The sequence below is a fragment of the Ruditapes philippinarum genome, unplaced genomic scaffold (genome assembly GCF_026571515.1).
Source record: "Ruditapes philippinarum isolate M1 unplaced genomic scaffold, ASM2657151v2 ctg9467_1_1_1_1, whole genome shotgun sequence".
NCBI lineage: Eukaryota > Metazoa > Mollusca > Bivalvia > Venerida > Veneridae > Ruditapes > Ruditapes philippinarum.
In genome coordinates this window covers 12,228-37,082 of record NW_026857235.1, presented here as the reverse complement: position 1 = coordinate 37,082, position 24,855 = coordinate 12,228, and the positions used below count along the sequence as shown (strand labels likewise).

General features: G+C 33.0%; 1 protein-coding gene across 1 annotated transcript; it reads left to right on the top strand.

The window, feature by feature from the left end:
• Positions 1 to 2,620: 2,620 nt before the first annotated feature.
• Positions 2,621 to 24,599, top strand: LOC132749136 (uncharacterized). The gene is made up of 5 exons (XM_060738831.1): positions 2,621 to 3,045; positions 3,367 to 3,438; positions 6,378 to 6,681; positions 7,122 to 7,187; positions 23,955 to 24,599. The coding sequence occupies exons 1-5, from the start codon at positions 2,659 to 2,661 to the stop codon at positions 24,071 to 24,073; spliced, it is 948 nt and encodes a 315-aa protein (XP_060594814.1). The 5' UTR covers positions 2,621 to 2,658; the 3' UTR covers positions 24,074 to 24,599.
• The last annotated feature ends 256 nt before the right edge of the window (positions 24,600 to 24,855 follow it).

The window sequence follows — 24,855 nt, the reverse complement described above, 5'->3', positions numbered from 1 at the left end:
ATAGGTGAATATAGACGAGTTGTGTATGAATGCAATCTTATAAAATTATAGCCCCAAACAAAACACAAGTTAAAACAAGGCGTGGAAAAGTCATTTTCATTTTTTGGCGTTCAAGTTTAATTTGAGCGATAGAAATATCGCCTGATATTTCACTTAAATATCACATTTAATTGTCGTTCAAAGAAAAGAAGTGTCGAAGGTCGTTTTCGATTACTTTTTTAATCTTTAAATTGAAAAAATGCGAAGGCTGACTGATTAATTGTTGTGAAGACTTGGAGCAGTTATTAAGTGAAGCCCCTTTATATTCTACAGTGAAAAATCGCTGGTCAGGTATATACATGTACCTTTAAATACACCTGTATGCAAAATTTAACCAAAATTTATCGTACGGAAATCAAGTTATGGACACTTTTCTGAATTAAAGCTAGGATGTTATGGGGGCCCGTTTTCAGAAATAATGAACCTTTTTATACTTAAAAATATCTTTCTGGTGAAACACGTTTTCCCATTATTGTGTTTAAGAAACAAATAATAACATTCAGCTTACAATCCACTTAAGCAAAATTATTGTTTCTACTGAAAAATTTATTATATATGTATACAAATGTTATCCTACCCCACCCATTTTAACACTTGTTTGACCATTTTCCTACTTAGGGAGCCTAATTAAAAAAATCCGTAAAAATTACCTAAATGAGCGCCGGTTTTCAAAGTTTTCCTAATTTTTTAAAAGATATATTGGTTGATCTTGTAAAATAATAAATACTTGTACCATCTAGTTTTGATTTTTTTACACTTTGAAATTATCAGGTTCTATATTTATTATTAGATTTAGCCCGTTTAAGCCAATAAATACCTATGTTTAAAAGAAAAAAGGTTGACACTTCTGGGGTTTGAACCCACAGATTACACTTAAGCTTCCCTTTAGTTAGTAATTGGCTCTTTCTCAGCACCGTTTGTCTGTCGCTGTCCGATTTGTGCCCTTGTATGCACCGTTGTTTTATTTGAATATTGCTGGCGTTGCGTCTTGATGATTATTATTTTCATAATACAAGCTAAAAAGCGCTAAATTATTATTAAAAAATCCCCAAAAATACAATAGATAATTTAGTATCTATGCTCACCACCTTTTCTGTTTTCAGCAAGACATTTTTTAAAAGGTAGAGGTATTGTTATAGTCTTGTCGATGTTGCCGTTGACGTTGCTATTTATGTAACCGTTGCCGTCCGCAAACGTGTATGTTTATCATAACTTTTTAGGTTCTTGATGTATTGTCTAAAACGTTGGCCACAATGACCTTGACCTTGAAGGTTAAATCATTGAATTTTCACTGCAATTTGCCTTAATTGATAGTAACTTGGTAATAAATAAATGGATTATCTTCAAACTTTGACAGAACAACATTTTGGACAAGACCTTCTTAAAGCTTAACTAACCTTGCTCTTGAACTTTAGATGACCTTGACCGTCAAGATCAATTATTGATTTTTTGTTTAATTGTCATAATTTTAATATTTATATATGGATTTGATTTAAACTTAGACAAACCAAGACTAGCTACCAAATAAACATATTGAATAATTTAGATGTGACTTTGACCTTAAATTGACCTTAACTGTCATTGTCAAATTAATGAAATTCTATTGTTGTTGTTTTTTCTGTAAATTGCTTAGCTTTGTTATTTATAATAGATGGATTAACTTCATATTATCATACAACATCTTTTATGTCAGGATCTTTGTGTATATCTAACTCAAACTGACATTGACTCAAGTATGACTTTGACCTTGAAGGACAAATTATTTTATTTTCAATGATTATCGCTATAATTGGCTGTAACTTGGTAATAATTCAATGGATTATTTTCATACTTGGACAAACCACCTTTTGGAAATGATATTCTTAAAGGTTCAACTGACCTTGACCTTGAGTTTTAAATGACCTTGACTGTGAGGTCAAAGTGTTGAATTTGGTTAAATTGTCATTATTTTGATATTTATGTAGGTATTTGATTCATATGTGGACAAAACAACACAAGTGACCAAACAGACTTGTGGAATAATTTAAATATGACCTTGACCTTTAAATGTCCTTTACTGTCAAATGATTGGATTTTATATTATTTTCTTAACTTTGTTATTTATTTATGAAAAGGATTCATATTTGGACGAAACAACAAGTGTGACAAAACAGACCTACATGTAGAAATAATAATAAAAGGAAAAGCTTTCTTTTTCTTTAATTCTCTGTTTTAAGTTTGTGTAAACCGTTTATTTGTTTTCTTTTAGAAAAAGTGAAAAAGTCGAGCGTTGCCCCTATTCTAATGTGACACTTGTTTATAATTACACCATGTAAAGGATAACAAAGGTTTCTACTGTAAAAACAGACAAATTGAAATATGCATAAGGCTATTTCTCTATCAATAACAATATCATTTAAATATCTTAATCTAAATATTTTTTTTATTTTTTTATCAAACGATCTGTTATATATGAAATATCGCTATAAACAACAATAATTTTGAAAACATGTTCCTGTTTCGAGACATCATTTTTAAAATATCAAGAAATCAATTGTACAATAATTTAAAAAATATCATGTTTGTTTATTAACAGATGATGCTGTAACAAAATCTGGGTGGAAAAAAGACGGGAAGAGAATGGCACAGAAGCCAGACAACCGTGTCCATCTATTCCGTTTACAAATTATCATCATAGATGGAGGTCTCCTTGTTCTAAGAAATATAATTGATCAGAAACTGACTGCTCAATGCTTAACTCTAAGTGCATGTTTGAATAACGAAAAGGCAACAATTACACGTTTGAAAAGCCGCGCCGTTATAACACAGGCACAATATGACATATTGTTTCCTACAGGTGGCCAAGCCCCAACTACGTCGGAGATGGACTTCACGCTTATCATATGTCTTCTAAGATGCTTGAAGTGTTTTGGATTGAATAAGAAATTTGACTGGAGCACAAAACCCATTTCAACCGATAAAACAGTTGAGGCAGATATATATCGGTTAAAAGCTTATCGAAATAAAGTAAGTATGCCGTAAGAAAGTCATTACTATTTGAAAACTTTCAATGTGGCAGGAGAATGACATATAATTTCTGGAATACAAAATTTATGTTTTAAAGGTACAAGCAAGACTCTTTTTAGTCTCATGAGAATAAAGTGCATTGCCTTAAAACATATTATAACATTATTTTTGTACAAGAAGAAGTGCATTTAAAGCGCATCGACATTCATTTGCATAATTTTTCTGTGTTATGCTCATTGAATTACTTCCTTTGACTATCTGACGAACCTTCAGATATAGTTTTATCCGCTATAACACTTGTTATGCGAATTATCATTTCAGATATGTCATCTGCCTACAACAACTGGAATACAACCTAATGATTTTGTAAATTGGTGGAATGACATTGAGCAGGTAAGCACAATTATGGAACGCCATAGCTGCCTCATGTTATTATATTTCATTTTATCTTGTCCAGAAAGAGTCTTATTATGTCAAATATAAGCGTTGTAAGGCCATTGTAATTTGTCGACTTGTCTCAACATTGCCTTATTATGCGTAACAGTAGTCTTATCTCTTTAACATGTGATGATGACTTGTGTAAACTTTTTTTAATTTTTTCAAACAGTAGTGTTATCATGTCAAAATGTCTTTTTTGGCTTGTCTGAAATGTGTCATATTATGTCAACTAGTCGCGCTATTTGGTCAAATTGTGGAGCTGTTTTGTCTAAAGACTGTCTGATCATTTGAAACAGTAGTGTTCTATTGTGGTAATTTGCTGTTGACTTGAAAAAGCACAGCTTTATTTTATCAAACTGCCATGCTATTTTGTCAAAATACGGTGTTTAAATGCCTTAACATTGTCTTATTGTGCAAAACAACTGTGTTAATTTGCCAACGTACACTACTGAGTTGTCTTTTTATATCAAATTTTCGAAGTATCTTGCCGAAATGGGGTGTTGACTGGGCTAAATCATGCCTTATTATGATAAAATGTATGCTATTTTGTCAAAAAAGCGGTTTCGGCTGGTTAAAACTCAGTCTTATAAAGTCAAAAAATTGCGGTAACTTGTCGGAATGTGGTAATGACTTGTCTAAACTCTTTCTTATAATGTAAAACAAAAGTGTTAAATTGTCGAAATTTGATGTTTTCTTGTAAAACACAGAAATAGTCTTATTATGTCTGATATTTGTGTAAATTTGTTCAAATTTAGTTCTGTCTTGAGAAAGCGCTGTCTAATTTTGCTAAACTGTCCCGTTATCTTTTTTGCCCTATCTTTTCACGCTCTGCGCGGGCTCTGGTCACGTGATACTAAATTTTGACAACATCGCATCTGGACAGGATAACACGATTATCTGACATAATGAGACAGTATTAAGACAAGTTAACATCTTGAACTGGCAAGTTAACGCCATTGTACAACATAATGATACTGTGTTTCAACAAGTAAACATCACATTTGAAAAAAGAAAAAATGATACTTCGCCATGAAAGGACGATGTTTATTAAAATTAAAACTGAACCTTGACAAAATAAAATGACACTTTGTCAAAAAGACAGTAATTTTAGACAAGTCATCACCACGTTTCGACAAGATGATATGACTATTTGACATTATAAGACGAATATAGACAAGTTGAATCTGCATTTGGACACAATAGCATGACAGTTTGACAAATTAAAATAGCGTTTTAACATTTCATAACCATAATTTGTAAAGATACCACCATTATTTCACATACAACGACGGTGTTTAGGCCGGTTAACATAAAGTTTGGATAAAATAGCATGGCGATCTGAGAAAATAAGGCAGTGTTTAGACATGTCAATACCATCTTTCGACAAGTAAACAATACTGTTTGACATAATAAAATAACGTTTACACAAACAAACATAATTTATTGGCAAGTCAACATTAGTATTTCACATAATAAGTATATTTCTAGACAGGATAACAACAGTTTTAGACAAGAAAGCATGATGTTTTGACATAATAAGACAGAATAACACCACCTCATACAAAGCAACATAACAGTTTGACAAAACAGGACAGAGCTCAGCCAGGTCAATATAACGGTTGAACAAGATATCACTACCAGCCGAAATAATAAGACATGAGTTTGACAAGTTGACACCAAGTTCCGACAAGATAACACTACTGTTTCAGATAATAAGACAATTTCTAGACAAATTACCACCACAGTTGGACAAGACAGCATGCTATTTTAACATAAAAGACATTCTCTAAGCAAGATAACACCGAATTTGAATACAATGACATGGCAGTCTGACAAAATGCGACTGTGTTTAGACAAGTCATACCTTATTTGGACAAGACAAAATGACAGTATAACATAATACAACAGTGTCATAACATACCAGGATCACATTTGGATAAGATTAGACCAATTTCCGACAAGATAACACTACTGTTTCACATGATAAGACAATTTCAAGACAATTCAACACCACATTTAAACAAGTCTGTGTTCAGACATATTGAAATCTAAATTCGAAAAGATGGCGTGCATGTTAGACATATTAAGACTTACATTCGGCATGTTAACACCGGATTTGCATATGATAACATGACGTTTTGAAATAATTAGACAGTGTTTAGACAAGTCAGCACTACGTTTTGACAAGAAAATGAATATTTGACCTAATAAGACTTCGTTAAGACAGGTTCTCATAAAACGTTGGCAAGCCAACACTTCTATTAAACATAATAAGACGTTTTTAGGGGAAAATGAAACGAAATGTAACAACATGAGGCAGCTTTGGCGTTCCATACACAATGGTTTAAGAACATTGTTTATTATTCTGTAAGTTTCTCCAATTCATATCTCTAAGAGAGTTATGTACTTTTAATCGAAACGACAGTTATATGTTGTAACCATTTAAATTACAAACTACCTCGCCAATAAATTTAGTATTGAATCTACAAAAATTAAAACTGAGTTACGCTTCGTCGCTTACGACTGCATGGTATATGTCATTTTATATTGACCGAATTTCATTTCATTAGTCATTTGTTTCTGCAAACTGGACAAAGGTATTTCCATAATACAATGTATGTACTTGTTGTTTTTTCATTAAAATGATGCACCTGATCAAATTGTTTGTCAATAAAATCAGTCGATAACAAGGTAGAATACATGAACAATGCGTTTATTTGTGTTATATAAATCATTCATTTTATTCAAATACATTTTATGCAATGATCTGTGAGTATTTGTATGGTAAATCACTAACGTTATTAAATAAAGAAATACAGAAACTTACATATTTGATGAAAAAAGATAATATAAAACAAATTCTAAGCTGCTTAGTCCAATCGGATTCCTTTCAGATACTTGTTCGACAAAGTTCTCCAGCTCTGAACATCAAGCAAACAATTGCCGAATTCAAAACCTGTCAACTAGATCCGGAGGAAGAGAAAAGGTTACAAGAAGAAGTAAAAAAGTGGAAGGACTATGAAGCCGTTGTTGACCGATTGGATGAAGAAATGATACAAGTGCAAACAGATGTTGCTGAAGTTAAGAAAGAAGTTGAAGCAAAGTTTACCGGAGTGGAGAAAGACATGAAAGAAGTAGAGGCAAAGATTACCGGAGTGGAGGAAAAACTCGAGAAGATAGAAAAACGACAAGATGCAGGTCTGTTTTATTTTCTAATATTTATTTTTAAATATTTATGATTGTTAATTATTATAAAAATTGATTGTACAACATTAACGTCTATTAAGTGATAATGCTCAATAGCATGTTTGAATATCTTACAGATTGGTGTAGTAAAAATGCCATACTTTTCGAAACCGGGGTAAAGTGCTGATTTTATGAAAAATATTGACAAGAATCATTAACAACTCAATCATGTCTCTATTTAAAACGTAAGATAAAACATGATTTAATCAATTCATAATGTAATTATGAATTTGTTAATCAACATTCGTAAGAAAAATCATCAATAGCTTTTAATACGTTGTGGAGATATGTTTGAAATCGACAATGTTTAGTTTTATAGGATTTGGAAAAAAGTGTATTTAGAAAATTAATTAAGACATATAACGATAAAATGTGTATCTATTTGATAACAGAGAAAAGTAACGAAGGTGTCTCTCCAATACAGACAGCGGAGGAAAAATATCAAACTCGCAAGAAGGGTAAGTAAATATTACTACATTTCTTTATTATATAACATAACGCTAAGTGAATATTGATGTGCATCTATATTCAAGCTAAATGGTAAGTAAATATTACTATATTTCTTTATCAACCAAGTCAAGGGTAAGTGAATAATAATTTAATCTTATATATTAAAAACAGAATGGCAAGTGAATATTGATGTATGTTTTAATCAATCAAAAGGTCAAGTCAAATAAACGCTTTGCTGTTTTTTTTGTACAAAGATCAATGTGGTAATGTGTCAGTTCCTGTCAATATGTTTTCATTTTGAAGTTTTTATATATTTTCTGATCGCAGATCAGGAAATACAATGCTGATAGACATTCAATCTTTGCGACAAACCTAACAAAAAGTAGTTCTCAAAAAAGCTTAAAACTAGCGATGTAAAAGAAAGAAATATTTTTATTTTTTTATAAGTATCCAACAAATTACAACGCATTCAAAGTTTAAAAGTAACGTTGGCTTAAAGAATTATCAAAATGCAAAATCACAAATTACGTGTTTTATTAAAATTTTAATCAATGAAAATGCTGTTTTAGCGATGTCGATTACCGAATACTTCAGAGCGTATTACACAAATAAATCTGACTGTCGAGTAGTGCAATATATAAATGTCGAACTGTTTTGGCGAGAAGTAACGCTCAATTATTTACATCAGTGTTAAACAACTGGTTTATCATGAACAAAATACCTCGAAATTAATAAGGATTACAACCCTAAATTGAAATTCTAAATTTATAATTTTTCGATTTTATCCAGGCTTCGTCTTATAACTTCCCCGTTGTGCAGGAGAAACGCGCTCGTTTAGGGTTCGAGAGGTCTGTGGTTCAAATCCCAGTCGAGAGAAACTATTTGTTTTATTTTTTAAGTGTTTTTTTTTCTTCAAGAAAGTAGCCACGATGTGCAGGGATAAAGTGTAGCTGTCATAAAAAATGAACATAAATGATTTTGATACAACTCTAGTCATGCAATAATCGGTATGTATCAAACTTAAACTGTTCTAGTAAAAAAACTAAACGCACTCGCTGCATCTAAGCGCCCTGCAAGATGAATTATAGTATATAAAAATAAACGTATACAGGAAAATACATACAGATATACAGAACGATTTAGTTTGCAAAGATCGTAAAATACCACAGAGCTTGCATCTCTTTGATTAATATATATAGGATTTGTTTACTATTAATACAGATTTTATTTTCATCATGAAATATGAAAAGAAGTGTTCATGACTGGCGGTAACCACGACATAAATATGATAATTTTTATACCACAAGATGAAATAAAGTCTGTATTTATAGAAAAAACTTGAATTTTCTGATAATCATATACGAGGGTTGTCCCAAAAGTCCGTGACAAATTTTATAGCCGGTTCATTTTTGACGCCAATAGAAAATAATTCACACATATAACCGTAAAGTTTATTATTTAACATTACAACAAATCATTTACAAAAAATTTACCCTAGTTACTTAGAAATTTTCAGTATTAACGACATTGGTTTGAGTTGCCAGCGCACGTCAAATAATTTACATTTTGTTATGAATAGGCTGAAATTAATTACGTATATTTCAAATATCTGATGATGTGTCTGCACAATTCCACGTTGACTTCTTCTGCTGCTATGTTTAAATCATCTCTGAACATTTTAGTTAAATAACTTAAAAAACGAAAAAGATACGAATAAATGAAAATATCTCATATAAAATAGGAAAGTTAAAATGGCGACGTTCGAAGAATTTGCGGCGCAGTGAACATGTCACTCAGGTTTCATGACTATTTCGAGATGACACATGTAACGATTTTCAACAAATATACCAAATATGACAGTTTAGCAACATATTCTGAGCATTTGTGTACAAAAGGCATGAACGGAACCAGAGTTTTGCGCTACAAAAAGCGAAAATAAGGAAAACACGGATAGAAAGACCGATCTTCGTCGCCTATTTCCTACAGCTAAAAACAGGAGTAACGAGACCGGAAGTTCGCGTAAAGCAAAAAATATGTATGCCATCCAAACATTCAACAGGCATTAACAACCACATGATTTAAGTCAGAAATTGACGATTTATGGGTACCATTAATGCGTTGAAAGCCATTGAGAGTATTTGAGAAAGGCGCCTTATATAGATTTAACGCCGTCTTTGACGTTGGACGTGCGCCGCGATTCAGTTAGTTGCCATGGTGTTTATGGCATATTTTTGTTGTTTGTTGATATTTATCTATGAAAATTTGTGAAAATGTTTAAATTATATAGGTTTATAACATATTAAAATATCAAATTCGTACCTGTTTTATTTAGCTTTTAATCAATTTTGTCACAGAATATTGGGACAACCCTCGTACATTTACTTTTTTACATAACACCCTTAAATTCTGTGTATTGACTGAATTAAGAAGAAAGTATTCCGGCAAGACACTAGTGAAAATATGTTTCACTCTAGGGAAAATTATGTTTTTTATGGTGGAAATACGGAAAATGAAAATACGCATTTGATTTAAACAATATTTCTCAATATTTATTTATCAGCATATATTAAATCAATTTATTTCCCTTTTAATTTTAAATATACATTTCGCAAAATAGAACGTCAAAATGGTTTGCACTTTCTAAATTTTGCGACATTGTAAATTTGGCTATTCAGTATTGTCCATTGTTACGTAACCTTTCTTTATAAAGAAAGAAAATTCGTATATAAAATTATTGACGTGGGACGGCACTTGCAAAACAGATCTATTTGCTCGTGTTCCTGTTGCATGGCAATGTTCTTGTCGGTGGTTTTGGTACAAATGAATTCATATTGGTTATCAAGTTGGTTAGTGGGATATAACGGGATATATAACATCTGTTGGCAAGTTAGATAAGCCGGAAGCAGGATATAACATTATACGTATATAGTAAATAGCTTTCATCGGCAAGTTTATAGCTTCTGCTTGCAAGTTGTATATATAGAGGATATTAAATGAGTGTAGTTTAATACTAAATTTATTGAACGGGTTGAATAAAATCATATTATGCGAGCCTCTGGATATAATGGTATATAGAAAGTTTTAGTCGGCAAGTTGGTTATAAAAGAACGTATAGCCTTTGTTGGAAAATTTGATATATGGTATATATACAATGTTGCTTGTCGGCAAGTCTTGTTTAACGGTATGTATAGCCTCTGTCGGCAAGTTTGATATAACAGTACGTTCAATAACTTCTGACGGCAAGTCTGATATTGCAGTATGAATAGCCTCTGTCAGCAAATTTGATATAATACTACGTATAGCCTCTGTCGGCAAGTTGGGTATGACCGTATTAATAGCTTCTATCGGCAAGTATGATATACTGGTATGTATAGCCTGTTTCGGCAAGTTTTATATAACAGTACGTATACATAGCTTCTGCTGGCAAGTCATATAATGGTATGTATAGCGTGTGTCGGCAAGTTTGATATAACAGAACATACATTGTGTATAACCTCTTTCAGCAAATTTGATTTAATGGTATATATAGCCTTTGTCGGCAAGTTGAGTATAACAGTAAGTATAGACCCTATCGGCAAGTTGGAAATAACAGTACGTATAGCCTCTATCGGCAAGTTGTTAATAACAGTACGTATAGCCTCTATCGGCAACTTGGAAATAACAGTACGTATAGCCTCTATCGGCAAGTTGGATATAAATGTATATATAACTCTACAGATTTCTTCTGTAGGCCAGTTGGATATAGACCTTTTTACGACGCTCTCCGTTGCTATGAAAAATCGACCGGAATAAGAATTTTCTCGCGCATGCGCAATCTACGTAGGGCAGAAAATACTTTGCCCTACATAGAAATATAGTAGAAGTTCATAAACAATTCCGAGTTAGTTCAAGGTAAACGGTAGAAAATTATATAAAATAGATTTCAACAAGTATAGAAAAGATGACTTTATAGCTTTGTGGCGAAGAATGCCATAAAAGGCACAGAAAAGATACTTGTTTAAGAATTTACGATCATGGACCTGACACTGAGATCATTTTTTTTAAATAAGATGTGGAAATATATCTATTAGCAAATGAAAAGTCAACTTATTTGCTGTTGAAATAGTTCATTTAAAAACGAAAGAAATTATATAACATGAAATCGAGATTAATTATCATTCAGAAAAAATATCAGAACAGGTGATAATGCATTTTTAGTGTTCAATATATACCTGATTATATCCTTTATCCGATTTGCCTGTGATGCAAACAGAACAAAAATAAGTCACACAAATATATTTTAAATAATTAATTTTTTTTCAAAATCTTGAGAAGTTAAGATGGGTTGTTTGGAAAAGATATAACACACATTTTATCCGCTTCTTCGTAATGTTATTTTTAATAATGCACGTCACACAATTTTTCTCTTCTCAAAATCCATAAACATTGATCGGTATATTTAAAAGTTACATAAATTACCATTTTAATAAGCGTAACTGATTAACTATATCGTGATATTTAAACGTCCAGGTTGAATGAACAAACGTTCGGGTTCCAATCTGTTTGACACTTGCCGCCTGACCAATCCAGTTATTCAAAGGAAGTGTACAATACAAATTGTGTAATATTATGTAATACAGGGGTAATAAAATTTTATCTTTAACTACCTGCTGTTTCAATTTAAATTACTGATGGAAAAGTAGTCTAATGATACCTTAAACAAAGACATGTGTGTGCCCGTTTAGATCATTGAATTATTACTCCCGCACATTTTCGTAGATCTGTTAAAAAAATAAATTCACGTTTTCAGTACTTACCGCCTTAAGTCATCCCAAAATTAATATTTTTTTGGTGACATAACATGAAATCGCATCTATTAAATCCTTAAAGTATGATTAACTGTAGACATCGTTATTGCTTTTTGCCCTACGCAGAATGCGCATGCGCGAAATGCAGCATTCGTTGCTAAGGTAAATCGTATTGTAAAAAGGTCTATAACGGTATATATAACTTTAGTCCAACTTATTAGACTTGTCAAAGAGACACCGATATAATTTTGGAATGGCAATGTCTTTTTCCAAGTCCAACAACTAACTGCATTTTTCTGCACGGACGCTTGCCAATTAGAAGTTGTTGGGAGCGAAAACAAGAAAAGTTTAGAAGAAACGGCCTACATTACCTAAAAAAGAACCGTTTTTTATTTGTTTGGGTCGTCAGATCAAACAAATAATGCTAGCGAAATTTCAAAAACCGAAAGTAGTCCGAACTCCTCGAAGTGGTTACTTCCCTTTATGTGTACACTAACGACGAAAAATTAAGGGGAGATCAATGCGTAAAGATTGTCAAATGACAGGCGCATTAATTTTCAAGACTTCACTGGAAATAGTTCCCGATTGGTCGAAGATTTCTAATATTGTGTAATTCTTTACAGATATACATGCTAATATTAAGCTCCATGATTATTTGTATCAGTGTTAAACAACAGGTTTACCGTGAACAAAATATTTCGAAATAGATAAGGGTTACAAACTCTTTATCCGTTTCCTCTAACGATCTAAATTACATTGAAAGTACTCTTAACTCCGACCTTGAAAAATAAATAAATGGTCTAAACAATGGTTGATTAATTTTAACCCAAATAAAACAGAAGTTATGTTCTTCTCTCAAAATCATGAAATCAAACCCTCTTTAGTTTTTGATAATATCTCTCTAGATTTCGTGGATAATCACAAACATTTAGGATTAACTCTTTCTTGCGACTTGAAATGGCACGATCATATTTATAATATTTCAGCTTCTGCGTCAAAAGTATTAGGCTCTATGCGTGCTTTAAAATTCCAACTTAAAAGATCTACTTTAAACCAGATTTATATATCTTATATGCGTCCGATATTTGAGTATGCCTCAATTGTTTGGGATGGATGTGCTGCATATGAAAAACAATCACTTGAGCAATTACAATACGAAGCCGCTAGAATTATTACGGGTGCAACTCGGTCAGTATCGATAGATTTTTTGTCAAAGAAGTTGGCTGGGTCTCACTCTCTGATAGGCGAAAAATTCAAAAACTTGTAATTGTTTACAAAGCTAAAAAAGGTTTACTACCGGACTATTTATCTTCTTTGTTTCCGCCTACTGTGTCAGAAATTTCTTCTTATCCTTTGCGAAATAATAACGACTATGTTACTATTGCTAGACGCACTCAGTTATATAATGCATCGTTTTTACCATCCTCGTTAGAATTATGGAATAACCTCGACCCAAATATACGAAACTCTCAGACACTCAACATATGTAAATCTAGACTAAAAAATCTTTTTAAAGCACCAACGGTTCCGAAGCACTATTTTTATGGCCAGAGATACTTATCAATATTGCATACACGTCTAAGAAATAATTGTAGTAATTTAAATAACGATTTATATAATAACCATTTGCGCGAAGACCCTTTTTGTCAATGTGATATTGTGATTGAAAATGCCGAGCATTTCTTATTCAAATGTAATCGTTACGTCAAACAACGAATAATACTCTTTCGAGAAACTCGATCTTACCATCCATTAAACATTGATACACTCTTGTTCGGTCGTGAAAATTTAGAATACGAAGATAACGTTGTCATTTTCGAATCAGTTCAAAAATTTGTCAAGACAACTCATCGTTTTGATAATATTTGACTTTTCATTTTGTGTTTATACTAAAATTCGTCAATTACATTGGCTTTTTTGTTCTAATCCAGCGTTCTTAAATAACATTATTCATTACCAATCTTTCCCCAAAAACCAAACTTCAACTATTTTAACAACTACAGTGAGATCGGGATGGCAACCTGTGGACGGATCGCACTTTGAAATCAAAACTGTACATTAAATCTTAATGAATAAATAAACTGTTCAAAAAGGAAATACATATTTTTAAGTTTATATGCATGTTTAAATAATCATTGTTGCCTTAAAGTATTTTCTTTTGTAAAATTAATTTCTGGGAAGGGCTTAATCTAATGTTGTGAGAACTTGTTGCCCAACCCATTTGCATTTTGATATATATATACTTTATTTGTATGCTATATTTGTAAACATGTATTAAATGCAATAAAATATGTTTAAACTACAAACTCTTATTTAGAATAATTTGGTTTTCTTTAGGCTATTGTCATAACTGCCCTGTTGTCGAGGGGTTTACGCGCTCGCTTAGGAAGCGAGAGGTCTGGAGTTCAAATCCAACTCATGAGTTTTTGTTTTGTTTTTTCTTTCTGTTTTTAAATTGTTTAAGTCAAATAAATATTGCAAATAGCCTTATAGCCAATTTACTACAGTTACAACACTGGAAACTGCATTGGTGGCATTGTACAAAAACAAATTTGTTCTTCACCTTTCTGACATTCTGAGACCCATATGTGCTTTGATTTATACAATGTTCAAAATGATCATACTTCAAAGTCGAACTGGAGACAAAATATTCCACTATATTTTTTTTAAAAACGTTGACATTCAGTGTTTTTCACGGCAATTCTATGTCGGTAATAAAAATCTCTTAATATATACTCTGCCATGATAAACAGGACGAATATTAAGTAAACATTTTAATTATAACCATTAAGCACATGCAAAATATTATGATCACTCAAATAATGAAATATGTATACAAAGAGAGCAGAACGGACTCTCCGACAGCATTCAGTCACACATCTCCTGAACCACTGAAAAGTCCAACAGAGTAACAAACAGAAATGAAATCTATTTCTATATATTTCTATATATAGAATTTTTATCCCTTTCAGACTATAAAATGGAATTTTAGACTGGCCTTTTCTCAGTTAAAATATTAAAGTCCTCTGTAAAACAGTCAGGATGGGGATAATTATAAAAACGCAATAAGATGGGAATTTAGCGACCGTAATTTAGATGTAGAATATCATAACAATGTAAGATAGATGGGAGAAATAGTCTGTTTTAATGAATGTAGTCGTCTGTTAGAGCGACTGTTGTAAACGACACAAAACCTCTGATACCCGTTTAATATCAGCTCACTGTATTGCCGCTTTTCATTGACCGGCACCTCGAATGTGTCGCACTGAAAGTTCCATGATTACCGCCGTATTTTTATACATCTGTGGCGTTCACATTATTATGTTTAAGTGATGAATTCTGTTAAAACCGGCGCAAGGGAGCACTTGCACTTTTTGGCAAGCTAACATGAAGATCCCGACTCGGTTTGCATTATTCCCCTTGGATTAAGGTTTATTTAACTCAAAATAGAACAATAGTTTCTGCAGGATTACAGTAGTTAATAATTATGTTACAAGGTTGTTTCTTCATGAAATATAGGTTGAGTTTGATTAATGTTTCAGACCACTTTAATTTCCAAAAGGCCAAGATTGCTGGAAGGGCTATTACTTACCTCTAGTTACAACAAGTGAAGAGTCATGAATTTGCGAATGTGGAATACATGACCCCTTTTTTAAGGGTTAAGGCCCCAGAGAGAGGATATAAGTTGCACAATATAATATTATACATAATATTTTATGAAACCAATGTATTGAAATAAAAATAATTATGTGATGTTTGATGGTTCTTATTAATGTATAAAAGTTATTCACACAAAAAAGAAAACATATATATTCTGCTGTAGAATATTCAGGTGACCTATATGAGGGGTGTTCATTTAATAATGAAAACAGTCTTGCAAATACAAAACCAATTCAGGTATATTAATGAAATTACAGCAGCACAAAATATGAAATCAGAGTAACATTTTTGGCGCCAGAGATAATGACGTCGTCAGGACGTCGTGCACTGATGATGTCATTAACACATGACGTCACTTCTTGTTCTGTTCAAAATGGACGTCATCACAAAAAAACAAATATTTTACATATTTACAAGGCTGCATCTTGGAGAAGAATTGAAGCAAATTCATGCTTATTTATTTACTGTATATACATATTTATCTGTACCATATAACACATGGGCAAGGTGGGTAAAATAATTCTAAAAAAAGTAGAAAGCTGCTTACTAATAAGCCACGTCCAGGAGCACCAAAATCGAAGGTGAACAGAACCTTAGTCGCGAATGTAAATTCAGGTAGACGATGATCCCAATGTTTCTCTCCGTAAAATAAGTAAAGACTTAGATGTTTCGATCAGTACAGTCCACAAAGTGATTCATGAAGAATTTGGACTAAGAAAGATTTCTGCAAGGTGGGTACCTCATGTGATGACTCCTGAACAGAAGAATATAGGGTTACTTGTACCAATCCCCTTTTGGACATGTTCGAGCCTAATTGACCTAAAATTATATCAGACATAGTCACTGGAGATGAAACTTGGAGATACTTCTATGGGATCCTCAACAAAAGCTCTTACATGATGTGGCTGACAAAAGATGACCCCCAGACCCGTGGTCTGTAAACCTGGTTTTCAGAGTCGGAACAGGGTTTTAACAATTTTTTTTCAACCATGAAGGGCCGGTTATTGTAGATGTGCTACCAGAAAAACATGACTGGAAGATATAACATAGAAAGTGTGCTCCCGCAAGTGGTTTCTAAAATAATGACAGTCGTCCCATTACAGGAACCTCCAGAATCATGATTTTGCATTACAATGCCAGTGCTAATAAAACAGGGGCCGTCACTCAATTCCTAACAGAGAGTCATATTTCTACACTTCCCCATCCTGCCTACAGTCCTGAGTTGGTCCAATGTGACTTCTGGTTATTTCCTAAACCTAAGGAACTTTAAGCAGGCAACAAATATACCCGTGCCCAAGACTTGTCAAAAGCCGTAAATGCACAGTTACGGGGTATACCTAGAGGAGAGTACCGGACAGCTTTCTATAAATGGTGCAGACGGCTACAACAGTGTATAGAGTACTTTGAGGGACCGTGAGAAGATATCTAAATTGGCTTAATAAACACCAGAGATAATAAGGTATTTTCATTATTGAAAGAACACTCCTCGTAATGTCCATAGGTCTGTTGTTGAATTTTAATACGAGTATGTAGCTCTAGACTTTATAGATATTCGCTTTTTTTCAAATATTTGGGCCTTCTGACTTAACATGAATGACGTTCGTTTTATTAAACCTAGACACTAATTATGAAAGTTATTAAACGGATTTAGAAGGGGGGGTCAGGTATTTTAGCGATTGGCATGTAGATTATGGATGTAGTCTACTTGTCTTAGCTCAACCTTTTCAAAACCCTAGATAAAGAATATAATAACATTATGCCGAACTGTGTCTATTGAGTCACAGAGGCAGCATGAATGTAAAATTTACAAATGAATATAAATAATACACAGTATTAACATAAAACAAGCCCTAAATTAGGCATTGTATTGTAGGAATTAAATTGAATGATGTGACTCTTGCATAGGGAAATGATTTATTTGTATTGTTGGTTCTTTCAGGACATTTTAGGAATCCTGTGCCCCGTTTTTCCAGTGCGCTTCCACACATGTTGTGCAACATTCTTATATGACAGTAGATTAAAAAATCTTATTCATTTCAACAAAAAAAAATGAAAATTAACGTGTGGAAAGTTTGGCTAGAATGATTTTTACAACGCATTTATTCCTCATTTATAAGCTCCAATGACTTCTTCGACCAATATCACTTTAAAAAAAACGGACAAAGTCTCATATTATTGAACTTGTCACGCAAGCTCGTCACATAAGCAAAAGGACAGTCAGTTTAGTAATTGTCTGATATGTGAAAGGTTGTAAGTCACTGTTTAGTATGTACGTTATTGAGACTTTAAATTACATTTATGACTTAAAATCGATCATTCAATTACTAAATTTATTAATCAATACGGTGTCACAGATGTAGCATGTAAATATCTTTATTAAATATCATGCGAACGAGATAGTAAGTCGTGTGCAGGAGATAGTTAAGTCGTGCACATGGGTTCCTAAATTGCTAGTTACTATGTTGTGCGCAAGAGATATATGTCGTGCAGGAGAAATTCATGCACACAAGATAAGATAATTAAGCCACGTGTTCGAGTTACTATCGCATAGGTACGAATTACTTAGTCATATGCATGTGATAATTAAGTCGCACGCTCGAGTTTCTATGCCATGAGCATGAGATATTTGAGTCGTATGTACGATTAACTATTTTGTACGTGCCCATGAGATAATTAGTAAATCAGAATATACTTAGAATACATTAATAGTGTTGATGTTTTTTAAATGGCGGAAGGCAGAAACGATTTCGTTCTTCAATATTTCAACGCAGAATTAACATGTGAACATTTTTTTCTTTTAAGAAATAATGTTTCGTTTTCGTTTAAGCGATCAGCATGATATACTCATTTCGATCGACATTCAAATAGAGTTCTTCGCGGATTGATGTTGCACCAAATAATCTATGGTGATTATAGACCTCTGCATTGATGCAGAGTAACGCGTTAGCGTTGCATTGTCAGTGATTAACGAGTTCGAGCTAACGATGATACTACAATCTTTCATTAATGCGATCCTTGGTTTAGTTAAACGTATCAAACAATTTCAAGCTGTCGTAAAAAGTATTGTACACTGTATATCGCTTGAAAGGGCTCTGTGATTCGTTCTACATATGTACACCTTTTGTTCTCTATAGAATTCTGTAAACAAACCAAAAAACTCAGAAAAAAGTTTAAACATGTCGATGTAAACAAAACCCAGTGAATATGGATATATGAATAATTTAAGCAAATTGATTTAAGGTCCACCAATAGATGTTTTTGTCCTGCTTTCTTTTCCGCCTTTCCTTAAATAATCCTTTTTTAGCTGTCTCCTAATTGTTCTCCTCACTCTTCTTTGTTTTCTCCTTCCTGATCTCATCTGTTAGCCTAACCGATTACTCACTATGACTTCCTTCCTTTCGCCCTTCATGCACTCTTCGCTGTTCCTCGCCCATTCGTTCCAGGTTTCTATTCAGTTTTGTCATCAGTTGTTTCCATCAGGTTGCCCTAAGGTTTTATCCACTCCTCTTATGGCTCTCCTATTTATCTCAAATGCATCGGTCACTTGCTTTATACCGCTTCCAATCACAATTTAAATTACTTTCACAAATATAGAGTCTTGCATTTCTTCATTGTCAATTTTAGGTCATCTTGTTACTAATTTCTCGTTCTAGTCAACTTGGGTGGCAAATACAACTCTTGATGACGTTTCAACAAGAGGATCATCAACATTTAAAATACTATTTTTATTCTGAGCACCTGCTTCAATTTCAAGCCAGTGATTATTGAGATAAAATTCATATTCTTATCCAGAGTTGTCATTTATTCCAAATAGGTCTGGTTATATGTATTCAGTGTTAGAATAATTAATTTGAGGATTGTTCATTAAGAAACCCAATGGTTGACTTCTGTTTTTACTTGTAGAAAGGTGATTGTTTTACTTGTAAATCTGCTGAAGGCACATTGTGTGAAACATTTTGATGATTTACCTTTGATGGAATTTTAACTTGTGTAGATGTTGTACACGGGCTATACATTGACCCTGTTGTCACTATTTCTAATATGATTGACGACCTGAGTTTGCGGTGTCTGAAGAAATTTTTCAAGCATTTCTAGGGTTATAGAAATTTGGTAATTAATACCAAGTACATGTAAAGTATTGTGAGTCATATTAAAGTAAATATTTTTAACATATGTAACATTTTACATCATTTTTACTTTTCATGCCGGACTTTTATCGCTTATCGCCTGTTTAATTTGTTATCGCTTATTTGAAATGTCCACTTAAATGGAATATATTCTTGTAGTTTGACCCGCCCGATGACAACTTTCCTATATCGATAAAAAAAATGGAAAAAAATGAAATACGTTCAGATCCGGAGAGATCATTGTAAACTAAATTGTTTAAATATTAATAATACCACCACGAAAATGGTAAAAAAGGAACAATCCTTTTTCAGCGGAAGGTCTTGCGTAGGAATAATGACAGATGCAGGTCCAGTCAACTGGTGCTCGTCCAGTCTTGGGACACCTAGCAAATAGCTTGTACTGATACAGAACTTGACATTGTGGTTGTTTCACATTGTGTCCTAGTAAAGCTCCATAGCGTTACGGCCACTAGGTGACCTTTTCGTGGTAAAGTATATACACGTATAGAAAATGAAATTCCATTTCTTTCTTACATTCAACATGGTGCGGTTTTTTTTTTGTTTTTTTTGGGGGGGGGCTAGGTGGTAGATGCAAGTTGTGTGGGATCCAAGACTGGACCAGCACCTGTTGGAATAATTACGAAACAAGCAGACTACAGTACGCTCAGCGCGGCTTTTTCAAAACCCGCGTGACCCCGCGGATGAGGTTTACCGCGGACGAAAATTTGCTCAGATATTGTCCGCGTGACCCCGCGGACAGAAAATTTTCACCACCGCGGACATAAATCGGCGGCTGAAACCGTTTCCCCCGCGGAACGCAGTGGTAAATTGCGGAGGAACGCGGCGGTCAAACACCGGTCAACGCGGTGGAAACCTTAAATTTTAAAAATTAATTACTGTATTTAAACATCAGTATACGTACGTACATGTACTGTAACATGTACTGTACATATACATGTAACTATATGTAAAATTTGTTTGTTTTCTTTCTTTTTTGTTGTAATAAAAGTACATGTACAAATGCAGTGTTTTTCTTGTTCTTCTTCTTGTTATTGTGTTGGGTAATGTATAATATGTATTCGACATCAAGATAAATCATTGTCGTCGCAACTTCATGGTAGTGAGAAACTTGAAGTCAAATAATGAAAAATTCGGCATATGACATTTATGAAAAAGATACTACAACAATTTATATGCCAGCTTTTGTTTCTTATTTAAAAACTTTGAAAACGTAACCCTCAACAATTTTATTCAGGCAATATTCCAGGACGTCTCTTTCAATTGTCAGATGCGTTTTACTGTTTCTGTTTATTTGCATGTTGATCATAAAAAATATGACAATATACAATATCTGACAATATACAATATCCGACAATATCTGACATGATGGCAAAGAGAATCTTTTTGAATTTGTGTCAAATATATATACGGTATGTACAGTATACATAAACTTTTTGGCAAGTGTCATGCATATTTCTCATGTCCATTTTCGACGGGATTTTTACTGTAAAAAAAAACACAAAAAAACAAGTCTACCCGTTTTTAAAGAATATAATTGCATACAAATAAATTCTTATAGATGGTTTAAATATATTTTTCTTTTATTTCTAATATATGTACATGTATTTTATTTATGTCCTGTCTTGTATTCACACTCATCGACCTCTTACAGGACATGTACTGTAGCGTCAGTCATCATTGAGAAATCAGCACAAATGTCCTTTTTTTACTAAGTATCATATTTATGGCTCCCATATAGTTTAATAGCAAAAATACTTATAGAACCACATGGAATGAACTAGTAAAGATGACAGTGATAAATGACGATTTCAGTTGTAAAAATATTGGTATGTGGACGAATAGTTTTGTGGACGTTTATAACAAAAATATTAAAAACAACAACAAAAACAGGTACAGCTGTAATTATTTTTATTTCAAATTCCGTTCAAATAATTTAACGTATAATAACATTTAAGGAGACGATTGTGGTCAATTTTCAAGTCATTGTGTAAAAAAGATGACGTTAAAAAATGATAAAACGTCTATTATTTTTGGAGGTTAATTTATTCTGACCAACTGACCATGGCGTTCCCCCGCGGGAAACGGGTGACTGATTTTATCGATAAATGAAGAACGGTCGTCCGAATTTTGTCCGCGGTGGACACAACTGAACACCGGGGATCGCGGAGAAATTAGGCTTCTCATCGCGGACGAACCCCCGCGTTTGTCCGCGATAAAAAGAAATCGTCCGCGGTGGTATCGCGGAAAAAGCAAAACCCGCAGTGAGCGTACTGTATTAAAGCATGTAACAAATGATTATTTATTTAATTTAATCTGTGAAACACAACAGATTTGATAGACAGAAAAGGGATGTCATCGTAAATTGCTATGGTCAAATACCATTTTATGAATATTCTGGACATGATCAGATGTCACAGATTATACTGGTATAAATGGGTTTACATGTGTTTTGATTATGATAAAGTTATGAAACATAGCATATTCTATGTTTGTGACTGGTATATGTCCTTATTTACTTTAAGATTTAAAGATAATTAACTTTTCAAGTACACCTACAAAACTAAGGTAAGGTTACTGTTACTCTTAGTTCAAGTTTGTTACAGTATATCTAGTTGAAAATTTCAAATAATTACAGTATTTGGTTGGGGTAATAAGATAAATAACACGTGGGTGTGCGAGTAACAGTAAAAGATCATCACTCGTAAAAATACTGTTACAGTATATTCTATGGGATGATATTTTACTGTTTTCGACAAACCCATGTGTTATCTTATAGATAATGTTACTAAAAATCATACTTTAGTGGTAACGGTTACTATACAGCAAACTTAAGTAGTTAATGTTTTCATTCATTCAGTTGTAGTGGTAATTGTTTAGGAAAAATATATCAATTCTGAGTCCATTCTTGTAGAATAATGCACGGTTAGAGTGCATATGCGTAAGAATTTTATCACGAAGGCCGATTAATTACGAAATACCGTGCATCATTCAACTATAATGCACGAAGAATTAAATTCCATTCTAACACGTAAAGAAAAAATATATAAATTATTATATGGTTGGACTTTATGTTTGTTGGTTAATTTTTTTTTGCCAGATACGTTCTTTAAAGGTTGTTAAAGAAGCTGCTATTAAAACAACCGTGTGAAGAAACATTGTGTGAATAACGAATTTTGGAAACGTTGATAAAACTTTGTTTGTTTATTTTTTTTCACTCTATATTTTTCAAACGAAATACAGTAAGTATTAACAGTGAGATAAATGTGAAATTTAACTCGTTTGCGACATTGAAATAGCGTTCTTGATTTGATTGTTTTGCACGTGCTGATTTGCGCTCGCCTAAACAATACTTTAAACGTCTGTACAGCGTTACAACTGAATTAAAGACATTCGTGTTCGGTTAGACACTTTTTCATTCTAGATAGTTTTCACAACAAAATTCGACAAAAAATGTATTTATCAGATTTTTCAAGCAAAATGGCGCCGTCAATGTGTCGGTTTGAAAATGCACAGGGAGGTAATAAAAACGGCGAGTGCATTTATGTAGAATAATGCACGCTTCCGGCATTCTTTGTTCATATAGAACAATTTCCGATAGTGTCAGAATAACATACATCACACATTAATAGTAAATGTTACTATACAACAAGCTTTAGTGGTTGATGTAACTAAACAGAAAGTTTTAATTGTTAATGTTACTCTCCATTAACTGTTATTATTTTATGTTACTAAACAGCAAACTTTAAGTGGTTAATGTTACTATACAGTTCACTTAAGTGGTTAATGTTACATAAAGCATATTTTAGTGGTTCCATCATCATACAACAATCCTGGTTACTGTTGGCAATCAGCATTGTTAAGTTGTTGTTGTTATACAGATCAATTTAGTTGCAACTCTTAGTATACACAATTTAAGTGGTTACTGTTATCATACACCACCTTAATTGTACTGTCCTTTTACAGCACACTTAAGCGGTTATTGTTCCCGGTATGATACAATACACATCAATTATTATACGTCAACACAGCAATGGTAAGTGTAAACAAAGTCATAATAAATAGAAGCTATTTTCATAATCCTTACACTTTTCATTCCAATGGTTCACGTCTTGAAAAGTATATATTTTATTTCTTTATACTGATTTGATTAAAATATTGTATGTTACAATTATCCTTTCAGAGGACATACAGAATCATGGAAACATTTTTCAGAGGTTCTTTGGCAGAATACAATATGCCCGTATGAAAAGAAGTAAGTTTTTATTTACAAACACTATGAATGTGGTATTCCAGAATTAAGATACAGTCAAATCTTTGGTAAATAAAGTTAACCTCTGATTTAAGACCACCCTCTAACTAAAGATCCTATTTGAAAACCATCATTGAAAAAATACAGCAAAGTACATTCCGAATAAAGAACACTTGGATTTTAGAATTTAGACGGCCTTAATTCACCAGTTCAACTGTACTGTTTTATTAGCTTGACTTTTTTGTTGTTTTTTTTTTTTTCGGAGAAAATAATTGATCTATTGCTACAGTCATCGTTTCCGTTCCCGTTTCGTCCAAAACAATATTTTGTTGTTAGTGTTTTGTTAGAGTATTTCTCACTACAATAGTCTTCCTCCGATGAATAAGAGAATGTCGAACGAGCGTGTCACAGCTAGGCGGTGGCTCTTGTTTTAATTGTTTGGGTCTTTAAACCCAAACCAATAATGTAAGCATAAATTCGAAGCCTATGCATCGCTTTTTTTATCAAAAGCCGCATGCAGTCCGTCTACATACATTAGCGGTCACCCTTCAGAAAATAGATACATTGTTCCCCAATGATTTTAAGATTTATTGATTTTTTTGTCACAGGTCAACTGTACATTTAGGTTCTCATTGGCCGCCGTACTTACTATCGCCTCAAAATTCATATCTTCTGCTTATACTCCGTGGAAAGAACACCGAGGAAAATTATCACCACTAAGTGCTTCAAAATTAGCCCCATTTAAGTCCGGAATCTGTACTCGACAGCGAAAGCTGCTTTTTGTGCTTTAACGGGCGCATGGACCGTCATTAAACATGGTTTCAATTTTCAG